General features: G+C 55.3%; 1 protein-coding gene across 5 annotated transcripts in view; it reads right to left on the bottom strand.

Annotated features, from left to right (window-relative positions):
• Nucleotides 1-23,621, bottom strand: part of LDB3 (LIM domain binding 3) — a 59,253-nt gene extending 35,632 nt beyond the window's left edge. For 2 of the 5 annotated variants that reach the window (XM_065922736.1, XM_065922732.1), the window contains exons 1-8: nt 23,480-23,621; nt 23,261-23,376; nt 13,627-13,778; nt 13,073-13,148; nt 7,066-7,088; nt 5,758-5,961; nt 1,003-1,172; nt 335-371 (exon numbers count right to left, since the gene is read on the bottom strand). In XM_065922736.1, the coding sequence (XP_065778808.1) occupies nt 335-371; nt 1,003-1,172; nt 5,758-5,961; nt 7,066-7,088; nt 13,073-13,148; nt 13,627-13,778; nt 23,261-23,376; nt 23,480-23,579 (878 nt within the window). In that variant the 5' untranslated portion in view covers nt 23,580-23,621. Of the gene's footprint in view, nt 1-334; nt 372-1,002; nt 1,173-3,764; nt 3,780-5,757; nt 5,962-7,065; nt 7,089-13,072; nt 13,149-13,626; nt 13,779-23,260; nt 23,377-23,468 lie in introns of all 5 variants that reach the window. The other 3 variants (XM_065922731.1, XM_065922734.1, XM_065922735.1) reach the window with 3 other exon arrangements.
• Between the last annotated feature and the right edge of the window lie 2,187 nt (nt 23,622-25,808).

The following is a 25,808-nucleotide window of genomic DNA, read 5'->3' as shown; positions in this document are numbered from 1 at the left end:
TGGTGCCTCACAGGAAGAGATGCCCTCATTCTCAACAGCCCAGCAAAGGCCAAAGCAGCCCTGCCCCTTGCCCAGGGAGAGAGCCGGGAGAGCCCAGAGTCGTTGCTCGTGCAGCCTGGATCAGGGGGATAGAGACTCAGCTCCAGGCACCCACCTCACTGACCTGGGACACACACACCCCAAGCCAGCATCTGCCAGAGCCCCGCAGGGGCTGGGAGTTTCCAGATGCATTAACTTGAGATGTTCCTTCTGTGAGTTGTGTGACCTGGGGGCTGCCCTGGGAGGGATGGGGTTAGGAGGGACAAGGCCACAGAACCTGAGTCCAGGCACTTACCTTGACCTTCGCAAAGCTTCTTCATCAGGGTCTTGCACTGTGGGTAGAAAGTTGCAGGTCAGGAGGAATCACAGGGAACATCAGGAACAAAAGCTACTGGAGCTCAGTGGGCAGAGTCCCCACACATGATGGGACAGTTATTGCCTCCTACCTGTGACCTCTGGGAGGAAAAGGCTGTGTGCTAGGCAGAAGGCAAGGAGGAGAAAACAGGCCTTAGAAGAAGTGGTGCAGCTGGGATGGAGTGGCCAGAGGCGTGGCCTATAAGGTCCTCTTTTTTTTTTTAAATTTATTTATTTATGTATTTGGCCATACCAGGTCTTAGTTACAGCATGTAAGATCTAGTGCCCTGACCAGGGATCAAATCTGGGCCCCCTGCATTGGAATAGTGGAGTCCTAGCCACTGGACCACCAGGAAAGTTCCGCCAGGTCCTCTTAAACCAATCCAGGTGCTGCTGGAGTCAGGGAGCCGAGCAGAAGGCTGATGTCAATGTGCCTGCCCCAGGGGCCCAGAAAGGGCAAAAGAGGCCACTATCTATCAAGGCCAGCTCGTCTTCTAGGATAGGGGGCTTGGCTCCCTGGCTTCTGTGGGACCATGGCGTAGGGCCCAGGACTCTCATGGCCCTTCAAAGTCACCCCTTCCTGCCCCACCCTCGACAGCCCTCCCTTACTGTATTCTGTCCCCGTCATCTGGGCCAGGATGCGGAAGGAGCGAGACTGTAGGTTGGAGGAGCGGCGCGCCCACTCGTCGGCCTCATCTTCCGGCTTGTTCTGGTTCTTAATCACAGCCTGATACACGGGAGAGGCACTGTCTACGGTGAGGTCTTTGATAGGGAGGCTCCTGCAATGCAGAGAGAGGCCGTGGGCAAGGGCAGGGCTGGAACCCTGCTCCTGGCCCCTGCACCTTCCCCATGTCACATTCCCCTGGCGCGCCCCCCCAACACCCCCCAAGCCTGTTGGCAGCCCCCTACTTGTCTGAGCCCACCGCTGCCTCTCCCCACTGCCATCTGAGAGCCTGCAACAAGGGCTTGGCCTGGATCCTCAGTGCTCAGGGAGGTCATAGTGAGTCAGCGAATTCCACTCATGGAGGGTCAGGAGGCTCAGACCCTCCTGTCAACACCCACCCCACCCCCCAGTCTGTCTCCAGACACAGGTCTGAAGATACCCTCCCCCCTCAGGAGCTGGATCTCCTTGAAGGAAAGAAGAGGCCGAAGAGGTCTTCTGGAAGTAATTTTGACTTCCCTAAGCAGTTCCTGAGTTTGGGGCTGGGTAAGGACAGGCTACTTGGGGACTCGGAGGCTTCCTTAAGGTCAGTCCCTTGGCCTCCTCAAAGCTTGGGGTTCAAACTGGGAGCCACCACTGTCGTGACTTCTCTGGAAGAGGACTGTGGGCTCTTGTTCAGCAGATATAAGCAAGCTCAGTGAGGATGTGGTTGGAGAAATGACAACTGGGCCCCAGAGGCCCAGCATCACCCAGGGATAGTGGGGTTTCTCGTCCAAGGGAGCTGGGAGTGGAGTTGTGGGGAGGGTCACCAGTCCTCTGCTCCAGGGGAGCACAGCCTTTTGAGGGGGGCCTGGTGACCTTCTCTGAGACCCCTAAGGTCTGGCATATGGTAGGTGCTCAAAACTTAGTTGAATGAACAAATCCTTGATCAGAACCAGAAGGAACTCTAGAACCCCTTGAGTACAAGGTCTATCAATCCTGATCAGACTGCAGGGCAAGACACATTAAAAGTTTTGTGGATGACCACTCACCCAACCAGAGAGGGCTGGGGGAGCCAGGCTGCCCAGCCCACTCTCTCGGGAGTCACGGTCGGCTCAGGAGAAGCTCAGAATAACAACAGCCTGTTTCCCCAGCCTGTGGACCAGTGGCCCAGCTCTCTCCTCTTACTGACGCTGAATGTGAAGTCCAGAGAGGTCGGCTAGTTCCAGGTTATGTCATGTAGGACCACCATGGAGTTAGAACCCAGGCTTCCCAGCCCCCAGCTCAGACTCCTTTCCATCAGACCCTCTGCAGCAACAGGCTCAGGAAGGCCACTTCTGCCTGCTGGAGATCTGCACACCCCAGGTTTTCCCCACCTGGAGACATGGCCCAGCCCAAACACTCCCCACGTCTAGGTGCACCCTGCCTGCTGCTATGGCTACCTTGACCTCTCCCCCCAACCCCCGGGCACTGGCTAGCTGCAAAGACAACTTCCCCAGTGCTTCCATCATCTACCCTCTCTGCAAGAAGCTGGACAGAAGAAATGGCCTAGTCTCCCAGGATTGGTCCCCTGTGTCAGCTCAGAGTGGGCTACATGAGCAGAGGAGGAGAAAGATGGCAGAAGGTAACTGACCAAGGCAGGGTGGAGCTACCCTACTTTCCTGAAGGTTTTGCTCTGGCCCAGACAGCTACAGGTCCTGGAAGCCTGTGGCTTGGATCAGATAGGGAAACCAACAGATCCCTAGGGGGTCCCAGCCAGGGAGGAGACTGGGAGGAGAGGAGAGGCTGGGATCTCACTGGGGAGGTCATCTCTAGCACAGGGAGGAGTCTCAAGGGGACCTGAATCAGATGGAAGGCTTTTGCTGCTATTTCCCTGGAATGTTCCCTTGAGGGAACATATTTCCCTGTTCCTTCCATAGCTCCGAGGGCTCAAGAAAGAGAGCCCCAGAAGTGAATCCCTTAGGAGTCCCATTGTCGGCTTCCCTTCCCACAACACTATGCAAAGACCAGGGACTTGTGGTGCTGCTGCAACAGACACTGGGAACCAGACGAAGGAACTGCTGTGCCCTTTGAGATTCTGGGGCCCAGACATAATACATACAGAGAGGGGATAGAATAGGCCCTGCAGTTTTAGGACCCTGGGTTCGAGGCCACTCTCTGGAGCCACTCCCAGCATGAATTTCTTACCACCAAAAACACTCCACAGTCACTACAACATCAAGGTCACCTGTGGGCATTCACTCCACTGTACACTGCCCCCAAGTCTGACTGAGGTTTCGCCTCCTATGGGTGGTCCCGGTGAGGGCTGGCTTCTTCAGATCCATCTTTCATGAGGATTCTGGGGAGTGGCCTCCAAGAGGCCCCCTCATCACCCTCTCCCTGAGTAACGGCCTGATGTAGATTCTGATGTTCAGGTCTCCACTGTCCCAGTGCAGGCCAGAAAGGCTGGGGGGAGCCCTCAAAAAGCACAGCAAGGAGAACATGAGACACAGCCCTAGCCAGGGTGGTGTCATTGCTCTGATTTCTGTGTCTGTAGTGATGTTATCTGGGGAAAACCCCCAAAGACAAGTACTTGCCTGTAGAGGCCGCAGGGCATGTCATTTACCTGTGAGGTGGGTGTGAGGAAGAATGTGGACAGAGCCACTGTCCTCAGGCACATCCCACCAAACCCATACACCATCCCGCAACCAGACAGACGGACGACGGAACAAATACTGTGGGGTCTACTTACGCCAGTGGTGATGCCCTGCCAAGCAGAGGAAAGCCCAGCAGTGAGTGCGTGTCCATCATGGGAGGGCGGGGGGCGGCGCATACACAAGGGAGCAGGGTTAGGATCAGAAATGAGTTATGGGAGTGGGTGGATAGAGGAGGAAGAGAGAGAAACAAAAAGAAAACTGTCAGTGAGGAAGGAATCATGGAAATTAACAGCAGAAATGGAACACCTTATGGCAGACAGGGGCACCACGGCAGCGTCAACCCAGCAGGGCTGAGTTAGAAGGAAAAGGAAGCGTGTTGCCTCCCAGGCTCGCAAGGGAGAGGAAAAGGATGGGAGGGAAAGTGGCAGGAAGGAGAAGCCTAGATTAGATCAATGGTGCATCATGTTAAAAAAAAATTACATCATGGCCATCCTAGAGGTAAAACCAAATGACTGCAGTCTTTTCCCAAGGTGCAGAAAACATAAATCAGTGAACAGCAGTTCTTTGCTTTCTTCCATTGTGCTTCCCTTTGGCGAATATTACCATATGAAGATCACACTGAGGACACACATGGCAAGCAAATATTAACAGGAAATCCCTGTTCACTCTTTGGCTGAATCAGACAGTCTTGTTTTCCTGGGCACCCATGAGCTAATGGTTGCATCTTTTTAACCTCTCATGGTCATATTTTCTGCTTTGAAAGATGGGATTATATAAGTCAGCACTACCCTGAGAGTTCCACAAAGAACTAAAGCCCTGAGTCCATGGGATTTGAGATTCACTGCTCCAGGGAAAGCAACCTCCGCCCCCTGGTGGCCCAAAGGAAGTACTGCGTGCCTGAGAGGGACAGGCTCCCCTGCATAAGGAGAGGCAGGAAGAGCGCACCATTTTCCATCCATTGCCTTCTGGAGGCTGCACTTTAAACCTACACACGTCCTGGCCACGAGGACTGGCCTCTGCTCAGGCCAAACACTACAGGAGTTATCCGGGACTTTATAATGCCTCTATCCCTCTTACAACATCTGGTTTTTCTAGCTTCGGAAAAAAGTACAATCATTTTAAGATTTCTTGCCTTGAGCTGTTGTAGATCTTGACTCAGGGATAACATGTTACCCAAAGAGATAATCAGTTTTGAAAGTCAACACTAATGGTGTTCCCAAGTAGAATACAGGATGGGTTCTGTGTGTGTATGTGTAAGGAAGAAAGAAACAACAGAGACAGAAAAAGAGTGAGATAGAGACAGAAAGAGAGATAGAGGCATACACGGAAAGAAAGGCAGAAAAGAGAGAGACTAAGATAAACAGAGACAGAAATTCAGAAGGAGGGAGTGAGGTCCCCATTAAAATTTGCACGATTACCAGCTTCATCCACAAATGATTTTTAGCCAACTCTTTCCCTACTCAGCCCTCAAGTTCCTCAACCACTGCTAACAAGCAAATTCAGGAACCAAGGATGTCCTAAGTCCCACCAACCTGAGCCTGGATTTCTCTGGGGCAAACAGGAGGAGGCAGGTCCTGGGTGTTCCCCACGCTCTGCGGCAGGGTTGACTGCCAACAGCACGGTGGGTGACTGGTCTGCAGGCCCCTTCCCAAACAAGAAACCCAGTCATGTATTTGAGAAGAAAGCGACAACTTCCCCTCAAAGAATGGCTTAGCTGTGAGAACCTGGGGTATCCAGAATGTGACCCCGGTTAGCAAGATTCCGGAAGTCTCTTTCTAAACCAGCCCCCTCAGGGAGCCTGGGAAAATGCAGAGGCTGTGTAAAGCACTTGGAGGAACCACCACATGCGGTATTTCTCCTAAAGTTGACCATGAAACCGACCCTGAAGAGAGAACACCATGTTCTGTCTGAAAGGCCCAGTCAAGGCTGGTTCTCTTCCAAGGGCTGTGCCCTGGGAAGCTCAAGACGGTGGCGGAAGACTGGTCCCGATGCCTAAGAGTCTCCAGTGGCGCTCAGCGGCCCGGTGCCCTCCGCGGAGATGAAGCGGTGGAGTCGGCGAGCGCCCGGTGGAGGCGGGGAGGCGCTTACCCACTGAAGTCACTGCCCTGGGCCTGGGCCTGCCCGGCGATGGCATCCATGATGGCGTCCTGGGAGTACATGCTGATGGGCGTGTTGTACTGCGCGTGGATGATGGTGGCCTTGCCGCCCAGCCCCTTCACCTCGATGGGCTTGTGGGTCGACAGGGCCGAGTCCTTCAGGGCGCTGGGGTTGAAGCGTTCCTGGTAGTCGGCGCTGGGGGAGGGCAGTATGGGGGAGGGGAGTATGGGGGAGGGGAGTATAGGGGGAGGGGGTATGGGGGAGGGGAGTATGGGGGAGGGGAGTGAGGGAGGGAGGTGCAAGGAGAGAAGGGCAACAGGTGGTGTTACACCGGTGAAGGTGAAGGCTGGTGGTGGAGGATGTGGAGAGAGATCTCCCCAAGCCTGATCCTAGGAAGGCTAACCAAGTAACCCAGATCCACTTGGACTGGCTGGGTTTGGTCAGGAAGATCCTCTCACCCTCCCCAGAGCCCTTTGCAGAAGGTGTTTCTGCACTTTCCCAGATCACTGGAGGCCCCCACTAAGCCTGAGCTGGGGGGCTTGGAAAGATCTCTCACCACTCCCCCAGGGAAACAGACTGCAAAGGTTGGGGGGGTGGGGTGGGGGTTGGGATTAGGGGACAAGAGCTGGGTCATGAGTCAAAGGCAGCGGCAGCCAAAGCAGAGTCCAGAAGGCCCCAAAGGCAAAAAACAGCCCCACTGGGCACCCGTGGGGGTTCTGAGCTTGGCTTCTCCACGAAGGGGCTCATCCTGGACTCCCCGGGGGCTCTGCTCCTCCAGACTCTTCAGTGCATGTGCTTCTTCCTCGGAGCAGGGTTTAGGTGCTCAGGGCCCCCAAGTCCAACTTGCTGGGCGGCCCACCAGCTTCTACCCATCAAGACTTTCCCCTTCAAAATGTTAAGTGCGCTCCACAGACAAGGACAAGGTCAAGCCCAGCCCTTCTGAGGGATCTGGCCAGGCTAGAAATGTCTTCAGGCTCACTGGGAACCAGCGTCAGCACACACTCCACCCAACAGCCCGTCAGAGCCAACCTGCCTTCTTAAGCAGCTGCAGCAACGAATTGGGAACACAATGACCCCAGGCATCCGAAAGAGCCCCAGCAGCCCCCCAACGCCTCCACTTCATCCTCGCAGCTTCACACACATGCAGCCTCACGCAGGGACACAAATGCACCCTCACTCACACATGCGCATACATGTACACATGCTGACACAGGCGCACACTGTTCAGACCCCCAGACACGCGGGCGCATGCTGGGATAGGCAGGCAAGCGCACATGCGTGCTTTCCTTTGATACTAACTTGGCTGGAGAGTTGGCTACCACCTGGGGAGGAGAGAAAGAGCAAAGAAGACAGGACTATCAGAGTGAGGCTTCTGACAGAGGGTTTGAGCATAAGGATGTAGGGATGGTCCTCAAACTGGCCAGTGTGGAGGCGGAGTCAGCCCAGACAGGCACTCGGTGAAGAGAGCGCAGAGAGAGGAGTGGGCAAAGCACAGAGTCTGGATCATAGCCTTTCAGTTTGGGGCAGAGATGCCAACTGTGGTGTAGGTCCACAGTACCTCAAGCTTTGCCTAGGAGAAGGGGTTTTTTGGTCCATCTTCATGGTTGCTCATTTACCATGTACATGAATCTCCCACATACAACCTGGCTCTAGACCCTGGAGAGGAAGCCCTGGGAACATGTTCTCTTTCCCAGAGGAGGGGCAGGCAGCTCTGGACCCTCCTCCTGGGGCACAGTAGTAAGGGAGCTGTGCAGTTGCCAATAACCACCCATAAAAGCCTGTGGATGGGCAATGATGCAGGATGGAGTGGTGGGGAAGCCTGGGAGAAGTGTGGGCCATGGTGTTTTGCAGGAAGGCCCCCAACCAAGACAGCCCAGCTTGGATACTACAAGAGGGACTCCACCCTCACTCTTATCTGAAGAGGCATTGCCTGCCTTATGTTTCTTTAGATGAAAATTCCTTGCAGTGACAGACCCTGGTCAGAAATCGGAGGGGAGAAGAATGTAGACAGTGGTGTCCCTACCCCCACACTCTGCCACCACTTTGGATCTGACTGGGAGAACCTGGGCTTCTGTTGGCCTGGCCTAGCCTGGTCATCTCTTGGCCAGGATCCTGGGGATCCAGACCAAAGTCAGGGAGATCCCCCAGTGCCAGGCTCAACTCTGTCTCAGAGCTGATAAAATTCCCTCTGATCTCCCAGGCTCAAAATAGCTGTCAGTGGAGCTATATTAGGAAAGGGCCAGCACAGATCTCCCATTCCTTCTCCATTTTTGGCCAGTGCTGACAGCTGCAGGGTCAGCTCTTGCCCTGACCGGCCCAGTGTCCCCTGTAGAGGGCAGTGTTGGCCTCAGGGGAGGCTTCTGCCCTTCCCCGCCCATGTAGCCAGTTCCTTGTTTAGCCCCCCTGCTTAACTTTCACCTGAGAACCTGGAAGCTGGGATGCCTGCAGCAGACAGCTCAGAGAGGAGCACCCAGGTCTTGGGGAGAATGAGCCAAAGCTGTAAGACCACCCCAGGGAGGGGGGCCCTTGGAGGGACACTGCTGTTCAGTACCAGCCCCAGAGAGGATGAGGAGCAGGGGCTGCAGGCCCCGCTGTCCTTGCACCCACTCTGTTCCTCTCTATTCCTCCTAAGGGAATACAAGCTGCCAAGGAATCACCTTGCAGGTTGCCCAGAGAGTATGAGAAGTAGCTTCCTTGTGGAGCCAGACAGGATAGAATTCAAATCCTGACCTTTCCTCTTCCTAGTGCTATGATTCTGAACAAGTTACTTACCTGTCTTAGCCTCCGTCTCCTTATTTATAAAATTGAGAGGGTGGTGCCCACCGCAGAATGAACAGAAGCCTGAATGTAAAACCCTCAGCATGGGTTAAGTATGCAATGAACAGACATAGGGCTTAGCATTTGCCAACCCTGTCTCCCCTGAGCAGTTAGACACAGCAAAAAGTGGTGGCCTTGGCCCTCGACTACCCCTGGTCAGAGACCCCAACCTTCCTGCTGGGGCCGTAGCATCAGCTTTTGCCTTAAGTGAGGCATGCACCACACTCCCTCTCTAGCCCATTTTTTCTTCAAAGAAACTCTTGTGCCCTGCTGCTCTGAGTGCCAAGTAATAATCTGATAGTTGTCAGGTTCTGAGAAGCCACTGCACCAATGGGAGGGCACCTCGGGAGTCATGAGAAGCAGCAGTGGGGCAGGCAGGTAGGCCCCTGTCTCCATGCGGGGAGAAGTCAGACCGACCTGAGTGCCAGTCCTGTCTGCCACTCAATATCTGTGTGACCTTGGGCAAATGACTTGCTCTCTCTGGGCTTCTACTTCCCAGTTATCAAATGAGGGAACGCTGCCCACCTCTGAAGTTGCTGAGAGTTGTGTTAGACAAAGCATATGGACTGTTAATCAGCCCCCAGCCTCCATGGGTGCTTCAGTGAGCAGAGACCTTACCATCACTGCAGGTGGGCCCCATGGAGGTTTGGATCCACCAGAGCCTGACCTCCTGGGTCAGGCTGGAGGGAGGTCAGACCTCCTGGTCTGCTGGGGGGCTAGTCCCAAAGAGGACCAGGAGGACCTGCCAGCCTTCTCAAGGCAGGAGAAGGGTGCCACTTCTACTCTGTCTTTCCCTCAACCTCCTAGCAGAAGGCCTTTACTAGAAAAGGCCTGGGGTCCTAAGGCTTTGCCACCTTGGTCCAGGGAAGCCAGGATCCAAGTGCTCAGACTATGAATCGCCCAGCTTCACTCGGAATCCCAGAAAGAGCTCGGGGCTCTGGGGAAGCTGGAGATCCCCAGGGAAGGAGCAAGTGGGTGGAGTACAGGTACCGTCTGCAGCAAGGTCACAGGAAGGGTGTGGGCGTGAATCAAACTGACCCAGATTGCCAGGCTGACTCATCAATGTACCTGCTGCGTGACTCCAGGCAGTGATGTCAGGTAGCATGTAGAGAGTGTGCCAGAACGGAGCTCAGCACTACACATGTGTTGTCTCCTTCAGTCCTCCCCATAGTCCAGGTGTATGAACAGTCTCATGGAAGAGCCCTGAACCCCTAACCACTGGGCCATATGCCTTGACTCAGCCTGCTCTGCCTCCAGCCCAGAGATGATGACACCAATTGCATGGGGCCATGGGAGAAATTATAATGAGATAACAAATGTGCCAGGCTTGGCAGCTAATGCATGCTCTGCTTGGCAGCTCCCTTCCCTCACCCTCTCCACAGTGCCCACGCAGCTCTAGGTTTTTTTAAATTCCTGTGTGCCAAGAGTCCCATCAGCTAGACCTTGGGGGCCAGGGGGTGGCATGCTGTTCTCCTGCATGGCTCCTTTCTCCTCAGAGTCCTGCTCCCTTGCTTTCCCACCCTAGTCAGAGTTGGCACTGCCAACCACTCCCCTCACCCCATTGCCCAATCTCTCTGTACCCAGCTCAGGTACTCCCTCCTCCAGGCAGCCTTCCCAGATCACTACCAGACCCAGAGAACTTGCCCTCCTAACTCTCAGGGCTCCCAGAGGGGTGGGATCAGTGTATCCCCTGGCCCCAGAGTTCTTGGAGGTTTTAGGACAGGCTTTGTCCTGTCATGGTGGGTGACCTGATGTCAAAGTTTTGGGAGTCTGAGTCTCTTGCATTCAGGCCCAACTCAACCACTTAGGAGTTGGACAACTGGACCCTAACCTTCTCTGAGCCTCAGTTTTCCTCTCTGCAAAATCTGACATACCACGCTGGCTGGCGTAAAGTAATGAGGGCAAGTGTCAATAGGCTGATTACTTTCAGGGCTTTTAGCCTGTGCTGCCTCATGGGCTTGGAGCTGGCCGCAATGAGACCAGCTCCCCACTCTAACCTGATCAGGCCTCTATGAGCACTGAGGACCCAGGTGGCCCCTGATCACCAGCGGAGAGCTGTGCGCCCGTTACCTACCCTCCTAGGAGTCCAGCACCTGAGGCCTTCCCTCGGCGGCTCATCTGATACATCTGAGCCATCTCCCTCAGGGTCTCTGCCGAGTACAGGCCAATGGGGTTGTTATACTGCCTTGGCTGGCTCGAGCCCGGTGGGGCTTTCGGGCTGAGTGAGTCCAGGGCCCCCTCCAGGCTGATCTTGGCCCCGGGGCTGCCCCGGGGAGGGTCGGGGTCAGAGGCCTCCATGTGTGAGGAGAAGACGGAGGTCTGAGAGAAGGAAGAGCTAAAGGTCTGCCCGAGCTCCGGGGTGCCTGGGGTGCCCGGGCCGGCCCTCGCCTCGGGGTGGGGGCTGGGTGCTGCCAGGCTGCTGTTCGTGTCCAGAGCAGGGTCCTGGCCCAGGGCAGCGCCATGCAGGGGAGAGAGAAAAGAGCAGTTAGAGGCCATGCCCGCCCAGCACTTCCACGTGGACCTGAAATAGAGGGGTTAGTGCCAGCGCCCAGCAGCCCACCACCCTGCCGCCTGCAGCCCACTGCACTGAGTTTGGGGTGGGGAGACAGCCCGGACACCTGGAAAAGAAGAGTTTTCTAAAAAAAAAAGCGGGGTGAGGTATATGGCTCCTGGCCCTGATGCTATCATCACACTAGACAAAATGCAAAGCCCCACACAGAAAGCTAGGCCAAGCCAGCCTGCCTGTGGGACTGGAGGTAAGGGTGGTGTGGTCTCAGGGAACTGGGGGGAGACCCCTCTATCCTACATCTGTTCCCCCTTCCCCTGTATGAGGACACCTGGTGAGCACAGCCCTGCCCCCTGCTATGTGACCCCACTCTGTAATGCTGCACATGGCCAGTGAGATGGAGCCTCCTGGGCTGGTGGTGAATAGGCAGGGCAGACGTGCCGAGGGGAAACTGAGGGAGGAGCGGGGCTGACATTTGGTTCCCTCAGTCTGCCTCTGCAGCTTCTCCCGAGAAGCACTCTGCCCACTTCCTCAATCTGTCGCCCACCCCAGACCCCCGTTATCCTCTTCTTGCCTCTTCTCCCCACCCCGCCCATCACCCACTCTGCCCTTGTGGACTGACAGGGTCAGTATGAGGTCATTCAGGTGGGTGGGTGGAAAGTGTTGGGAGTGTGTGGGCCTGTAGGAATGGTGGGGTGGGCCTCCTAGGCTCTTGGTCCCTCTGGACTGAGCTGCTTAGAGGGAGCCAGGAAGGGGCCTGGGGTGAGGTGTGCCTGCCTTTGGACCTCACCAGCACTTCTGAGTGCAGTACATGCATGTGTGCTAAGTAGCTTCAGTCGTGTCTGACTCTGTGACCCCATGGAATGTATCCCCCCAGGCTCCTCTGTCCGTGGAATTCTCCAGGCAAGAATACTGGAATGGGTTGCCAATTCCTTCTCCAGGGGATCTTTCCGACCCAGGGATAAACCCACATCTCTTGTCTCCTGCAGGAGACAAGGCAGGCAGGTTCTTCACCTCTAGCACTGCCTGGGAAGCCCTTGAGTGCAGTACGTGCTTAGTTGCTCAGTCATGTTCAACTCTTTGTGACCCTGTGGACTGTAGCCTGCCAGGCAGCCCTGAGTGCAGTACAAAAGTGGCTCACAGTGAAAGTGGCTCAGTTGTCTCTGACTCTTTGCAACTCCATGGACTTTACAGTCCATGGAGTTCTCCAGGCCAGAATACTAGAGTGGGTAGCCTTTCCCTTCTCCAGGGGATCTTTCCAACCCAGGGATCAAACCCAGGTCTCCCGAATGGCAGGCAGATTCTTTACCGGCTGAGCCACAAGGAAAGCCCAAGAATACTGGAGTGGGTAACCTATCCCTTCTCCTGGGGATCTTCCTGATCCAGGAATCAAACTGGGGTCTCCTGCACTGCAGGTGGATTCTTTACCAACTGAGCTGTGAAGGAAGCCAAGGGACAGGCAACTGGGAGGAGAAGGGAAAACTGGAGGAAGAGTGCCTGTGACAGAGGAGAAACCCTGAGGGGCGGAAGACCCCCCACGGCTGAGAGCTTTTCTTGGAGTGACTGACTCAAACTGGGGCCTTGGCTTCATGCCAGAGTCAGGCCCCTGCTAGTGCCCTCAGGAGCATGAGGGTCAGAGCCTTCTGGACACTTGTCCCTACTTGACTGGGAGGGACAAGTAGGGATTTGTCCCTACTTGACTTGTCCCTTCCCTGAAAACGCTGTGGACTAAGTAGATTTCCCATCAGCCCAACCGTGAGGCACAGATATTGGCTAAGCACCCAGGTGGAGACCCCTACATTATCACGAAATCAGCATTTCATCAGAGCTCGAACGCATCTCTCCAGGGGCCTGCCCCAGCTCTGCCACTGATTCCACCACCCCGCCTGAGTGGGGCCAGCAGAAGTTCAGGTAGGCAGGCCAGGGCTGCACTCCAGGAACCACGGCTGAAAGTGGAGCCCGCCACCCACAGTCAGCACCTACCTTCTGGTGGGGGATCACTGGCAGAGGGGACTGGATTGGGGGCGCCGCCGTGGAGATGGGAATGGGGCGCTTTGACCTGGAAAAGCCAGAAATAGGAACAGGTGAAGACGGCTGTTCTCGGGGCCCAGAGCACCCACCTGGGCAGGGTTGGTGAGGGGAGAACATCTGAAACCCAGGGAGACTGGGTGTCCCCTGAGCCTGACCAGCATGGAGAAGTCACGTCTCTTGGGTACTTAGCAGCCGTGGACCTCTGCCAAGTCCCAGGGAGGCTGCCTGTGGCAGAGAAAGCAGGGAAGACCCTGGCCTCCAGGCCCAGCTGCCCACACTCTGGCAGCCCCGTGCCCCACCCTCTATGAGCTCCTCTGTCAAGTGAGGCACAGACACGGTGGTGCTTGATGCCTTGGGCCTGTCCTGACTCTGGCCCAGGGGCTGTCCTCACTTCCCGGTGCAGTCTGGTAGCACAAGACTTGGCCCATGCTAGACAGCTCCTCTCCCCGGGATACCTGGTACACACACCCAGCCTCCACCCCCTGCTCTGGAGAGCTCCCACCTACTTCTGCAGTGTGAGACTCAGGTTGTAGCTGGCAGACTTGATCTTGTTCTGGGCCTCCAGGTGGGTCATGGTATCTGTGTTGACGCCGTCAATGGCCACCACAAGGTCACCCTGGCTGAGCTGGGACTGTGCGGCCTTGCTGCCCGGCGTGATCTGAGAGGATAGCAAATGGAGGGTAAGCATTGAAGGGTGACCTGAGGAGGGGACAGTCCTCAGAGAAGAATCACCAGGGAATCATTCAGTAGAGGCTTGCCATTTCGTCTTTCATTCACTGTAGCCACCAAGCCTGCTTCCTCTTCTTGCCACAAAACTGACATATTTCTTAGTGCTTTGTATCTGAGTGTGATCACGAGACTAGCTCTGGCTAGTGGAATGTAGTTAAAAGCAATGCACATCACTTCCGGGCCTGCCCCTAGCAATCATCTTGCCATCCTCAATTCTCTCTGCTTGTCAGCCTACTGGATATAAAGGACCCAGAGGAGACCAGTCAAGCCACTAACTGGAAGGGACCTGGATCCTGGAGTCACTGCTTGGAGGAAAGATGACTAAGGAGCACTGAATTGGATGTTGAATGAATGAGAAAGTTTTGCAAGAGATCTGGGGGTTGTTTGTTACACCAATTAGCCTACTATAGCATCTGTACCCTGAAAACCCATGGCATGTTTCCAGGCTCCAGAAGAACTCAGATGCTGCCAGGCCAGCAGGCAGGCCAAATGCATCCTCACAATAGCATCCTAAGTGCCTAGTGCTCTACCATGACAGGTGTACAGAGAAGGCTGGCAGAGTGTCAACCTGCCTGGGGGAACAAGGTCAGCTGGGACATGGAGCTCAATGCTCTGTGGTTGGCTTCATATTTCCAGAGGCCAGCTCCCAAATCTTGCACTCTAGTGACACTACAGAATATTAGAGTCTGGGGGCCCCACCCCAGTGTGATCATGCAGGATAACATGCATACGCCATCCCATCAATATCACACGTAATATAAGGAAGGTTGCACTCCCAGGGACATTACTTGTGATGCTGAGATGGCTGAGACTCTACTCCCAATGACATCACATACCATGCCAAATTCTGCATGTCCAGTCCCCCAATAATACCACCCTGAATGTTATGATGGCCTCCCCTACAGTAACATCACATGAAATGTGAAAATCTGGAGGGCCTGGTGACATCACCTAAAATAGCTTTGTGGGCCAGTCCCTAGTGACATTATATACAGTGTCATAAAACTTCTCTTCTAAAAGTGTCTCATGGGGTGTCGTGGAGACTCTGACTCCACCCCCTGCTGACATCACATAGAATAACTTTGTAACCTGACCCTAATACATCATCAGGAAGCCCCCTGTGACATCACATGGGATGCCAGGCAGGCCTTGCCTCCAATGACATCATAGGAAAGAGAAGACCCTGGGAGTCACCACCACAATGAGCTGTGCCTGGAGGGTGTCCCTTGGCTCTTTTTCCCCGACATGCCCACCAGCCAGGCCTCCTGGCTTCTCTGGGTACATCGTAGTCACCTTTCTGGCTATACCCCAAGGACAAGGCTGGCTTCTAACATTGGCAGAAGCCATTATCTGGCCAGGCTTGGGGACCATCCTAGAAGGAGCCCTAAGAGGACCTGGGGACTGTCCCTGGATACCAGACCTCATGGAACTCTGGCCAGATTCTGGACTTCAGACATGGATGGAAACCTACTGCTAAGCCGCTATGAATGGCTCTGCAGTCACCAGCCCTCAACCCATTCTTAGATGGGCTCTAGGGTAGGCCAGAAGGGATTATAGCAAGTCTAGGCGAGTTCTTGCTAATTGCCATTGTCTTGCCATTTCAGATACAAGAACTGTGGTACCTTCTTAAACACTGACCACCTTGTGCCCAGAGTAACCTCCTTACCACTCCCATAATCTGCTGAGATGAGGCAATGACAACAGAAAAACAAATGCCTTAATTGTCAGGAAGCCACATTATCCAGTTTGCCAAGTCCCACCTGCTCTCCAGGCTCCCATAGGGGTGCCTTGAACCACTTGGACTGTCTCAAAACACATGTTGCCTTTAGTCCCGAATCAATGGCCATGCAGAGCCTCTATTAGTGACAGGAGTCTGTTGTTTCCTTTGATTTAAATGATTGAACAAAGGGTTAAAAAAAAGATAACAAAGAAAAGCAAAACACTTTCTAGACTGAGAGGGGATTCCTAAGGGCAAGCTGAGTTGCCCAAGCAGGCCTGTCCTGCAAGAAAGCTACCTTCCCCCCTATACCTTCTAGCTTCACATTCAGACCTCTGCTCTTCCTGGCATTTTATTATAGACACCTTTGAACACAGAAGGGCATCCTTGATGGCTCAGACAGTAAAGCATCTGCCTGCAATGAGGGAGACCTGGGTTCGATCCCTGGGTCAGGAAGATCCCCTGGAGGAAGGAAATGGCAACCCACTCCAATACTCTTGCCTGGAAAATCTGGTGGATGGGGGAGCCTGGTAGGCTACTGTCCATGGTGTCTCAGAGTTGGACACGACTGAGCAACTTCACTTTCTTCACTTTGAATACAGAAAGGAGGAACTAATTCTACAGTGAAAACTCAAATGCCCGCCGCTGCGGTTCTACTGTAGCATTTCACTCAACCTGCTGATCATGTGTCCATCCCTCTCACCATCCATCAATCCATATCATATTTGAAGCAGTTCAGAGAAGGTTTCTGATGCCAGCATGCTCCTATTCAGGGTAAACTGTGCAATGCCTCTGCTGTCTTAGTGAACTGCCCACAGAGCTCCCCCACAGCAGGAAACTCCTGTGTTGGGACTTCTCAACCCAGGGCTTCCCCAGATGCTTCTATGAATCTACAGAGAAGGGGGCCATCATCCTGCAACAGGGAGCTCCCAGGAAGGGTAGGTACAGACCCCAGAGGAGGGGGCCTCATGCCTACAGAAGTGATGCCTGCCAGGCAGGACCAGATCTGTATCTAGGAGATCACGGACTAGTGTGAACAAGGACAACAGAATGACATCCAAGAGATGCTGGGGCCAGATCAGCTGGAATGGACCACGGCCATCTGGAATGCTCTCCCTTCCAAGATGCCTTGAGGACATCGTTCTCCCTCAAGCCCTGGTCGCTAACACAATACCTTCCCAAAGAGCTCCCACCTTCCCCTTGCCTGGCATAGCCTCATCCTCATCCTCAGGTAATGGACTGAAGTGATTCCTGGGGAAGAGCCCAGCTTCCCCTGGGCCTGGTCAAGAGCCAAACTCCCTGAGGAGAGCCGCCTAGCTGGCTCCAGCCTGCCCCTGGCGCCTCTCTCTCTGCACCTGTGTCTGTTCATCAGGGCTCAGTTGGCCTGACCTTTGGCTGCCCTGAGCAGGGTTCAAGATCCCTCAAGCTGGTGGGTGGAGGATGCTGTAATCCTCTTGTAGGAAAGTGCTCTGCTAGTTCTGCCCAGGTCTCCTTAGAGAATAAGGCAGTGTGGAGACAGGGACCCTAAGGAGGTTGTCCCTCAGCTCCACCCAAGGAGCATTCTGCCCAGCAGAAGGGCAGGGCCACCCTTGAACCATCGCACAGAGCCCAAGGCATGTGGAGAGTACAGTCCAGGCATGAGGCACCCATGTGTCTCTTGTCTGACTCCCTAGCCCCCTCCCTCTACTTTCCTTGTCCCAGAAAAGACCCAAAGCTGCTAAATCCTTGAAGGATATATATTTTTTTTTCTTTAAAGTTTTCCTAGCCCCCTTGGAGAATTTGAAAAGCTCTTTGTAATGATTATTTCATCCTCATTTCACTTTTCAACTTCTCCAGTTGCCAGCCAGCTCTCAGTGGGGGAACCCAGCCATAGGCAGAGCTCCAGGACCGGGGTTCTGTCTCAGAAGCATCTAGGATAGGCTCTAGGTATTTAGAGGCCAAGATTGCCACCTAGCCCACAGGAGTGTTTCCTCCTTGCTGGGCCATAGTTTAGGGCATCCCAGAGTGGGCACCAGGACAGCTGGTGCCAGGGAGCAACTGTGGTTCCCGTGACCTTCAGGTGCCGGGGGGAAGCAGCAGAGCAAAGGGCACGGACTTTTGTCTGAGCCAGACCTGGGGTTGCAGCGCCCACCTCCATGCTCTCTGTGTAAAGACAGCAATGATTCTGTTCTCCTGGGATTCTGGTGAGGATTTCATCATTAAATGGGATATTATACAAGGACAGTACAGAGCTGAGAAAGTTTCAGGGAAGCTCCTGAAGGAGGAGATGTGGGTGCTGCCCTCGGCCCCTTGCCCTGGGGTGTGCAGGAGTTGGAGTCTGGGAGGCTGCAGCCTCCGGCTCCACAGGAAACAAGTTCTGGAGCTGGCAGAAGGTGGTGTGTGAGGGCCCAGCCCTGATCAGTTCTGAGCCAACCTTCTATCCTTAGAAGGGCCTGAGCATCAGCTGGAGGAGAGAAAAGTCCTCTCCAGGGCCCCAGGGAAGCAAGATGCCGGCTGAGGCTCTGACCTACCCCTGTACCTGGCTCCTATTTCCCCAGCTTCCTGATATCAGAGGGAGCCCCTGGGCTCCACAGAGGTTCCTGGACATCACTTCCAGTGTTAAAAGCCAGATAGGCCGTGCCTTCTTTTCCATCTAGACCTACCAGTGTAGGTGTGGCAAGGAATAGGGGGACAGGGCAGGCAGTGGATGCTGTGGACTGTGCAACTTCCAGCACCTCCTCCTGACACCCCCACTGAGGCTGACGCCCCAGGGGATTTCCATGGAGCCCTAAGTGCATTTTACATTGTGTGATTAAATTACTGTCATGCCACGCTCTGCTCCCTTTCCATCTGGCTTCCCCTGGGGCCTCCATCCCTCACTCTCTCACTTCTGTCTTCCCATGGTCCTGCTCTCCAACTCCACCCTGGCTAATAAAAAAAAAAAAAAGCCTCTCCTTACACAGAGGATTTTTAGGGAAGTGAACATACTCTCTCTGATACTATAATGCTGGATACATGTCAGAATACATTGCTCCAAAACCATAAAATGTACACGCCAAGCGTGAACTCTAATGTAAACTATTTGTTCTCTATAATAATGACATGTCAGTGTAGCTTCATTGGTTATAATATATGTACACTCTGGTGGGGGATGTTGGTAATGAGAGAGGCTGTGCATGTATGTGTGGGGGGCAGGGTGTGGGATAGGAGAAATCCCCATATCTTCCTCTTAATGTTGCTATGAACTTAAAGCTGCTCTAAAAAAACTTAAGACTTAAAAGAAACAACCTCTCCCTGTTCATGCCTTAGCCGCCCCAGTCAGTCCTTCCCATGTCCCCCTGTCTTCACCGCCAGGCTTCTCCCAAGAGTGACCCCCAGTCCCTGCGTCTGCAGTCTCCCATCCCCCTCGCGTCAGCCATCTGACTTTGGCCCCCACCACTCCACATATACCAGTGACCTCCCTGTGCCAAAACCAGGGATCACTGGTCCCTTTTCCAGCTGGCCACACACTTTACTGGCCTTCTGAGTCTCTCCTCTTATCCCACAGTTCTATGTCAAAAATGTTACGCAGTGGGTCCCCAAGAGCCCTGGGACGTGGTGAAGTCTGCTTCATGCCACTTAGGATGGTTCTTGGGAAGAGGTGGATCCGGGCTTCAAAGGCACAGAGATGCTGTATTTGGGAACAGGAGGGCCCTTCGTGGGGGCCTTTGCAATCATGGCTAGCCCCTGGATGAGAGGAAGGTTCAGGGAACTGGGGAGACATCTCTCAGGCAGGAGGGCTGCCCCAGCAAACCTAGCAGACCTCACCCAGGAAGCTCCACTCTCCTCACATTCGCTCCTCTCCCACGCTTTCAGCCCAAGGAGCCCTGGGGGCTGCCAGTGAAGTTGCCCTTGTCCTGCGTCCTAGCCCAGGACCTCAGAAGGCCCACTCCCCAGGACCTAGCCAGCCTCATACCCACCTTCTTCGGGGCCCTCCCGGGGTCAGGAACAGCTCTGAGCACCAGGGAGAGGGAGCATGCTGGGAGAGAATCTGGCCCGGCGACCTCTATGTGTGCGTTTCCCTGCAGTGGCCTCTGTCAGTTTATCTTCCCCATTCCCATTCGTTCCTTTGGGAAGGCCCTGCCAGCCCCGCAGCAGCCCTCCGGAGGCTTGCCTGACCTTCAGCGCAGCTATAAACAGCACGGCTGTCAGCACTGCCAGGTGCGGCCCGAGAAACAGCACCACGACCTTAAAATTCCAGGGATCGTCGGCGTGGCTGCCCCAGAATAGCTTCAGCCTGTCCTCCTTCCCGTCCCTGGGGACCCTCCGTCCACCCCACCATAGCCAAGAGAGTCTGACGAATGCTGGGACGGAGCTCAGCAAAGGGGCGGAGGCCACTGGGCTGGTGCCCCAGGTGAGCCTGCTGGGTGGGTGGGTGAGGCTCTAAGGAGTGGCAGCCTTGGAGCAGAGAGACAGGACCTCCCTGGGCCCAGGCTCAGCTCCCCCATCCTCACAAGCAGCCCATGAGGAAACACAGGTGTATTTTTATAAGTGTATATTAGAAAGCACTCTCACATGTGTGCTTTCACTGATGCATTAGCCCCATTTGACAGATGAGAAAACTGAGGCTGAGCAGGTGAACTGACTTTTCTAAGGTGACCCAGCTGTGAGTAGCAGAGCCAAACAAAATCTTAACGTCTCTGCCATAAAGTCAAGGACTGCAACACGCACCAAGAGGCAAGTCCCAGACCGTGGCCCTAGCCTTGGCCTAGCTGCTCAGGTATTGGGACTGGGTCTTTGGAATTTCTCTCTCTCTGCTCCCACCCCTCCCCCACTTCCTGGAGAACTGGCTGGGGTTGGGGGAGGGTGGGGGTGAGAGGGCAGCTCATGTTGCAGGCCCAGCCGCACCTGTCCAGGATAAATAAAGGCATTTCCCCTCCACCCTCTGAGCCTCTCTCCTGAACCCATTTCTCTGTGGGTCCTCAGGCTGAGACTCTCACGGAAGGGAGGACTTGAGGGGCTCTTATTGCTCCAAGGTTGATTCTGTGGGGCTGGTGGGCAAAATGGGGTGGGTACGGGAGCTACTACTCAGGCTGCAGGCGGCCAGCCTTCTTACAGGAGGAGATGCAGCAGAGACGGGCCCTACTCAGGGCTTTTCTACTAGTCCCTAGCCAGAGGATGAGGTTGTAACCACGGGAGTTAGGGGTTACCAAGGATACAGGAGCAGGTGAGCAAGTTTGAACCTCAGTTAGTCTGGCTCTGAAGTGAGATGCCCATCCTGGCCCTGTCCGAGGGACCACAGGCCTCAGGGTTATAGTGTGTGTGCCCCTGCTGAGAATGAGCTGGCCCTGCGTTTGCCTATCCCCCCACCGCCATACGCCACTATTGCCTTGTTTTTTGCAAAGACTCAGGTCACGACATCTATTGCCCCGCTATGGGAAGCGGGTCAGGGCTGCAGTGGGAATAGGATTCTTCCAGAGAGCTCTGGCCTTGTTCCCTTAGGGAAGAAGTTTCTGCTGCAGAAGGACCTTAAGTGCCCCAGCAGGAAATAGCACAGTACTGTTGGGAGGGTAGGGCTCTGTATTCCAAGGCCTGTGCTGAGACTGGGACGCCCAAGCCCAGGGTTATCAGCGGCTCACCAGAGGATTTATCAAAAGGCTCCAAGCCCTGGGAAGGCCCCAGCACCCAGCCCTGCATGTTTCATGGCCTTGGTGATTTGGGGCATTCCCTGATGGTCTGCCTGAGCTGCCCGTTCTATTTTTAAAAGTACCCCCTAATCACTGGCCCTAGTACATCCCAATACATTCCCTGCCTACAGTGAGGACATTCTTCCTGCTGTCTAGCTTAAGGCCTCTGTGCTGCAATTTAAGCCCTGGCCTGGCTGGGGCCAGGTGGCACATAGACCCCGGGTGAAGTCATTGGCTATCCTGGGTGCCACTGAGCTGGGAGGGCTAATATCCATTCGCATGGATGGGGTCGGGACCAGTGCTAGGAGGCCTTGGGCATGGTAGCACTGAGGGAGAGCTGGGCTGTCTCAGGTGTGGGAAGCTGGCAGACTCATGAGAGTCCATGGTCCTGCCTTGTACAAGGAGGAGACCTGCAACCAGGGGGTGGGGAGCTGTGCAGGGTTCTGGGGGAGAAGGGGGGTGTGTCCACTGGGGCTCAAATGCCCATGTGTCACCATATCATCAGACAGTGTGTGCGTCTCTGAGTATTCTTTAGTACGTGGGACCATGCCATCTCCAGGGCAGGGGGCCTGGAGACTCAGGTGAGAATAAACCAGACCTCCAACAGAAGGATGGAGACAGTGCCTTTTCCCTGCGCTAGAGCCAGGCCAGCACCCCAGAGAAATATGGCCTCTTTTGCTCTTGTGAGTCTCCCATAGCCACCCCTGAGTGGGGTTTTCCATTGTGGTGTCCCTCCAAGTGTCCACATTAGTTTCCACAGCCAGGATTGTGCCTCCAGCGGGGACATTGGCTCCCTGCCCCTCTGCCAAGCACCTTTCAGGCCTCTCCTGGCTACCTACTTCAGTGCCTCCCCCCTAATCTCCCCCACCCCAACCCTAGGCCCAAGGCAAGTTTCCTCTGCCCTGGAGAAGTCTCCCTGTCTCCAGGTGGGCAGTGACCCAGACACCCCTGCCCATCCATCACCCTCCAGTGACAGCCTGGGGCCTCAGCCTGTGCCCTTGCGCCCACACCAGCACGGCTGGGGCTCAGCCTTGGACATACCCCACCAGGTGGGGGTTATCTTTGCTCTGGAACATTTCACAGTTCACTGTGAGCATAGCTCTGCTTCAGCCCCGCTCTGTTGGACTTCCCTTTACTTGACAAGTGTTGCCTGAGCACCTAGGTACTGGTCAGGTACCAGGGACACAGCAGTGGTTAAAACAAAGTTCCATCTTACAGACAGCTTTGCCTCAAGCAGATCTAGTTTCTTGCTTCTCTGAACTTCAGTGTCTCCAGCTGGGCAATAAGGTTTCTCAGACAATCTCCAAAGATCTCTGACTTCCCCATCAGGCAGTGCTGTCCCCTGGTCACAGGCACGGCAGGACACACAGTCCATTTCCCCAGATGAGCATGGGGAACCAGACATGAGACCAGCAGGCAGAGCAGCTGTAAGTGAATGGCTAGGTATTCCAGCAGGGGAGGAAGGCCCAGCTCTATGAAGCCAACCAGTGGGAGTTCCCCCAGCAGGCCCAGGGAGGCAGGGGGAGAAGAGGGCTGTTATCTCAGATCTGGGATGGGAGACCAGTTATCAGCCCAGCCCAGCTTTGAGCCCTGACTGCAGGACAGCCAAGGTCAGCAGTCTGTCACCTGTTGTCTCCATGATAGGAGCGCTTGCTCCCCAAAGCCGTGGCCTACTTCCAGGCAGACGCTCCAGGCTTGGGTGTACCCCAGCCCACCTGGAGAAGGGCTTAGGAAGGTGCTGTACTGTCTGTTTACCTGCCTGCTTGCAAACTTAGCATTTCCTGCTCTACTCAAAACACCAGCCGCTTGCCTGTGTTTCATACTCTTAATAGGCTAGCAAACCCAGGTGGGTAACAGCTGTGGCAGAGACCAGGGGCCTGGGGCAGGTAGGATCAGGTTAGGTCCAGTCCCAGCCCCCAGACCAGGAAAGTGTGCTCTGCTTTCCAAGAGCCTCAGGGAGGACAGACAGATGGACGGATGGACGCACACACCCTCCTTCTAGCATGCCCCGCCCCCACGGGTGGTAGGCTGCGGGCCATGCACACTCACCCGGGAGATGGTGAGCGGCATGTTGAAGTCCTTGCCCCCCTGCAGGCGGAAGCCCCAGGGCCCAGGCCCCGTCAGGGTCACGCTGTAAGACATGCTGGCGCTGACGCCGGCGGCCTCTGCGGACAGAGAAGAGGGGAGTGAGAGGACGCTCGTGCCCCCTGCCTCCCCAGTCCAGACCTCAGCCCCAGCCCCCGACCCCCGGCCTTGCCTGCTCCGTGCCTTGCTGCCCAGCCGGGCTGTGTGGAGCTCCTGAGAGGCTCCTAAGAATAGCTGGGAACGAATGCCATCGACACTGATATCTGCCCTCCGCTGCGCCCATAAATGGACTGTAACCCTATACTGTGCCCGCCCGCCCTCAGCCTCCCAGCGGGTCCACCGTGACTCACGCGGCTAATATAGCCCCTGGGGAGGGTTGTCCAGCTCCCAGTACCCCCCAGGGGGCAGGAGAGGGGCCTGGGCGGTTAGTGATAATGCTCTGCCTCCCTGCTCTCCTCTCCTTGCTCCTCTGCCCTCTAGAGAGCCTGGTCTGCCCGGTTACACTCTCTGCCTACTGTACTCACTCTCTTGCCCAGAAGACCATGGCTAAGCTCCCTTGGCTAAGGGCTTTGTGACTTGGGTGTTTGCAGCCCTGTGATCCCTGGAGAAGACCCTGAAGTTGCCCGCTTATCCTCTTATCCCCAAGAGAAACGACAACTTCAGGGCCCAGAATTGTCCAACCCCATCAGAACAGTAATAGTAATAGCAGCAGCTCTGGGCACAGCCAAGCTCAGCTCTGGGCCCTCCACACCATTATCCTCTCAGATCCTGAGAGGCTGCCACTTGTCTCGTGGGAACCAAGGCTCAGAGAGAGGTTAGCTAACTTCCCCAAGGTCACACAGGTAGACCCAGGCCAGACTGGAGCCTGAGTTCATCCCTATGGGGATTTGTGCCAGATAACAGGTTCCGCCCAGTAGTGGCAGTACCTCTTGATGCTCAAGCCTGGAATTGGGGAGGCCCTGCCTGCTGAAAGGTCCCCTTAGCCCAGGATCTGGAAGCAGGTCTGGGACAGGCCTCACACCCTCCAGACCCTCTGGGGGCCCAACAGTTATTCTTGGCTCTCCTGTCTCATTTGTGCTCTGGAAAACTTGACAGCAGTGTGGAAAGTGCCAGCTGCCAGTGTCGCACGCCAGGCCCCCGTGCCCTTTGTGCCGGAATGGCAGGGGCCAGGGAAGAGGGGAGGGGAGGCCATTTGCTCAACTGCTGGGGCAAGGGGCCAGAAGGGGCAGGAAGGGGAAAATGTGTGTGATGTGGTCAGCCCATAACCCAGAGACAGTGTGTTCTAGGTGGGTGCCTAGACCCCTCAGGCCTCCTGCCAGTGTGGTCTTTGAGCCAAGATACCTGTAGAAGCCCTTTCTCAGAAGAGACCTCAGGCTCAACATAGTCTGGAGGTAGATCAAGGCCCACCACCTAGTTCCCTGCTCTGGAAACCAAAGCTCAGAGAAGGCAACTGGGCTGGCTGTTCTCTGCACTCCTGGAGAGCTCTAGCCTCAGCTGGGCCCTGAGGACTCAGAGGAAGACTGGGTGTGGGTAATTTCCCAGCTGCCAGCACCCAACCTCACACTCTGGGCCTAGCACACACAAGATGAATGGCAAGAAGGAGTCCCCACTTCACAGGGGCATTTGGTAACTTGCCCAAGGTCACAGAAATATCAAGTGGAAGAAGCCAGTGAGGGACCTGTGTTCTTTCCCCCATTTCACCACCTCTTCTGCTCCGTGTCATGCTGCCCAGCTGTCCTCCCTGCCCAGGCCTGGCCCAGGAGTCCAGCAGCTCATGGCCAGCACTCCAACCTCCCCCGTCCCATCCCCTGCCCCTCCCCCAGGTCCCATCCCATCCACCCCTGATTCCAGCTTTATCTCCTTCCCCGAGTGGGGGGAGGTGCATCTGTCTGGTCAGGCCAGAGAGGATCCAGCAGCAGGGCATGACCAGTGTGGGGGAAGGAAGGAGCTGAACCCGCACAAGGAGAGGGAGCCCCGAGCTAGGCTGTACCTGGAGTTGCAGGCTCTTTCTCTGGACTCAGGCACCCGCCATGCCGCCTCTGGGGAAAGGGAGGCGTAAGGAAAAGGATGCTCTTAAAGGGGAAGGCCAGCCTCCCTCCATCTGCCTCCCCTGGGAGATCTGAAGCCAGCCAGAGAGCAGCTGGTACTCACAAGCTGGGCGTGAGCTGCTTTCCAATAACAGCAGCTCACTGGGGAGTAGGGATGGGGGCAAGCCTGGTCTTTCCCCTCCTCCACTCACCTCCCTGCAGTTTGGGATGGGGTTTTAGGCGTGAAAATCACAAGGTGGAGGACAAAAGGAGAGTAGGAAGAGAGAGGCTGCTGTGGGCTTCAGAGGCCAGGCCCTTGGGTCTCTCTCTCCCATGGCGGCACCAATAGGTAGAGACTGCTTGTCAGAGACCTTCTCTGCTTTTTATTTTTCTACATCCCTCTAGGCGCACACAGCCCTGGGATGAACTTAGACTACTGATTTAAAACAAGCTGCAGGCGCGGTGTGTGTACATGTGTGCTTGAT

The sequence above is a fragment of the Muntiacus reevesi genome, chromosome 2, assembly GCF_963930625.1.
Source record: "Muntiacus reevesi chromosome 2, mMunRee1.1, whole genome shotgun sequence".
Taxonomy (NCBI): Eukaryota; Metazoa; Chordata; class Mammalia; order Artiodactyla; family Cervidae; genus Muntiacus; species Muntiacus reevesi.
This window is presented reverse-complemented; position numbering and strand designations above follow the sequence as displayed.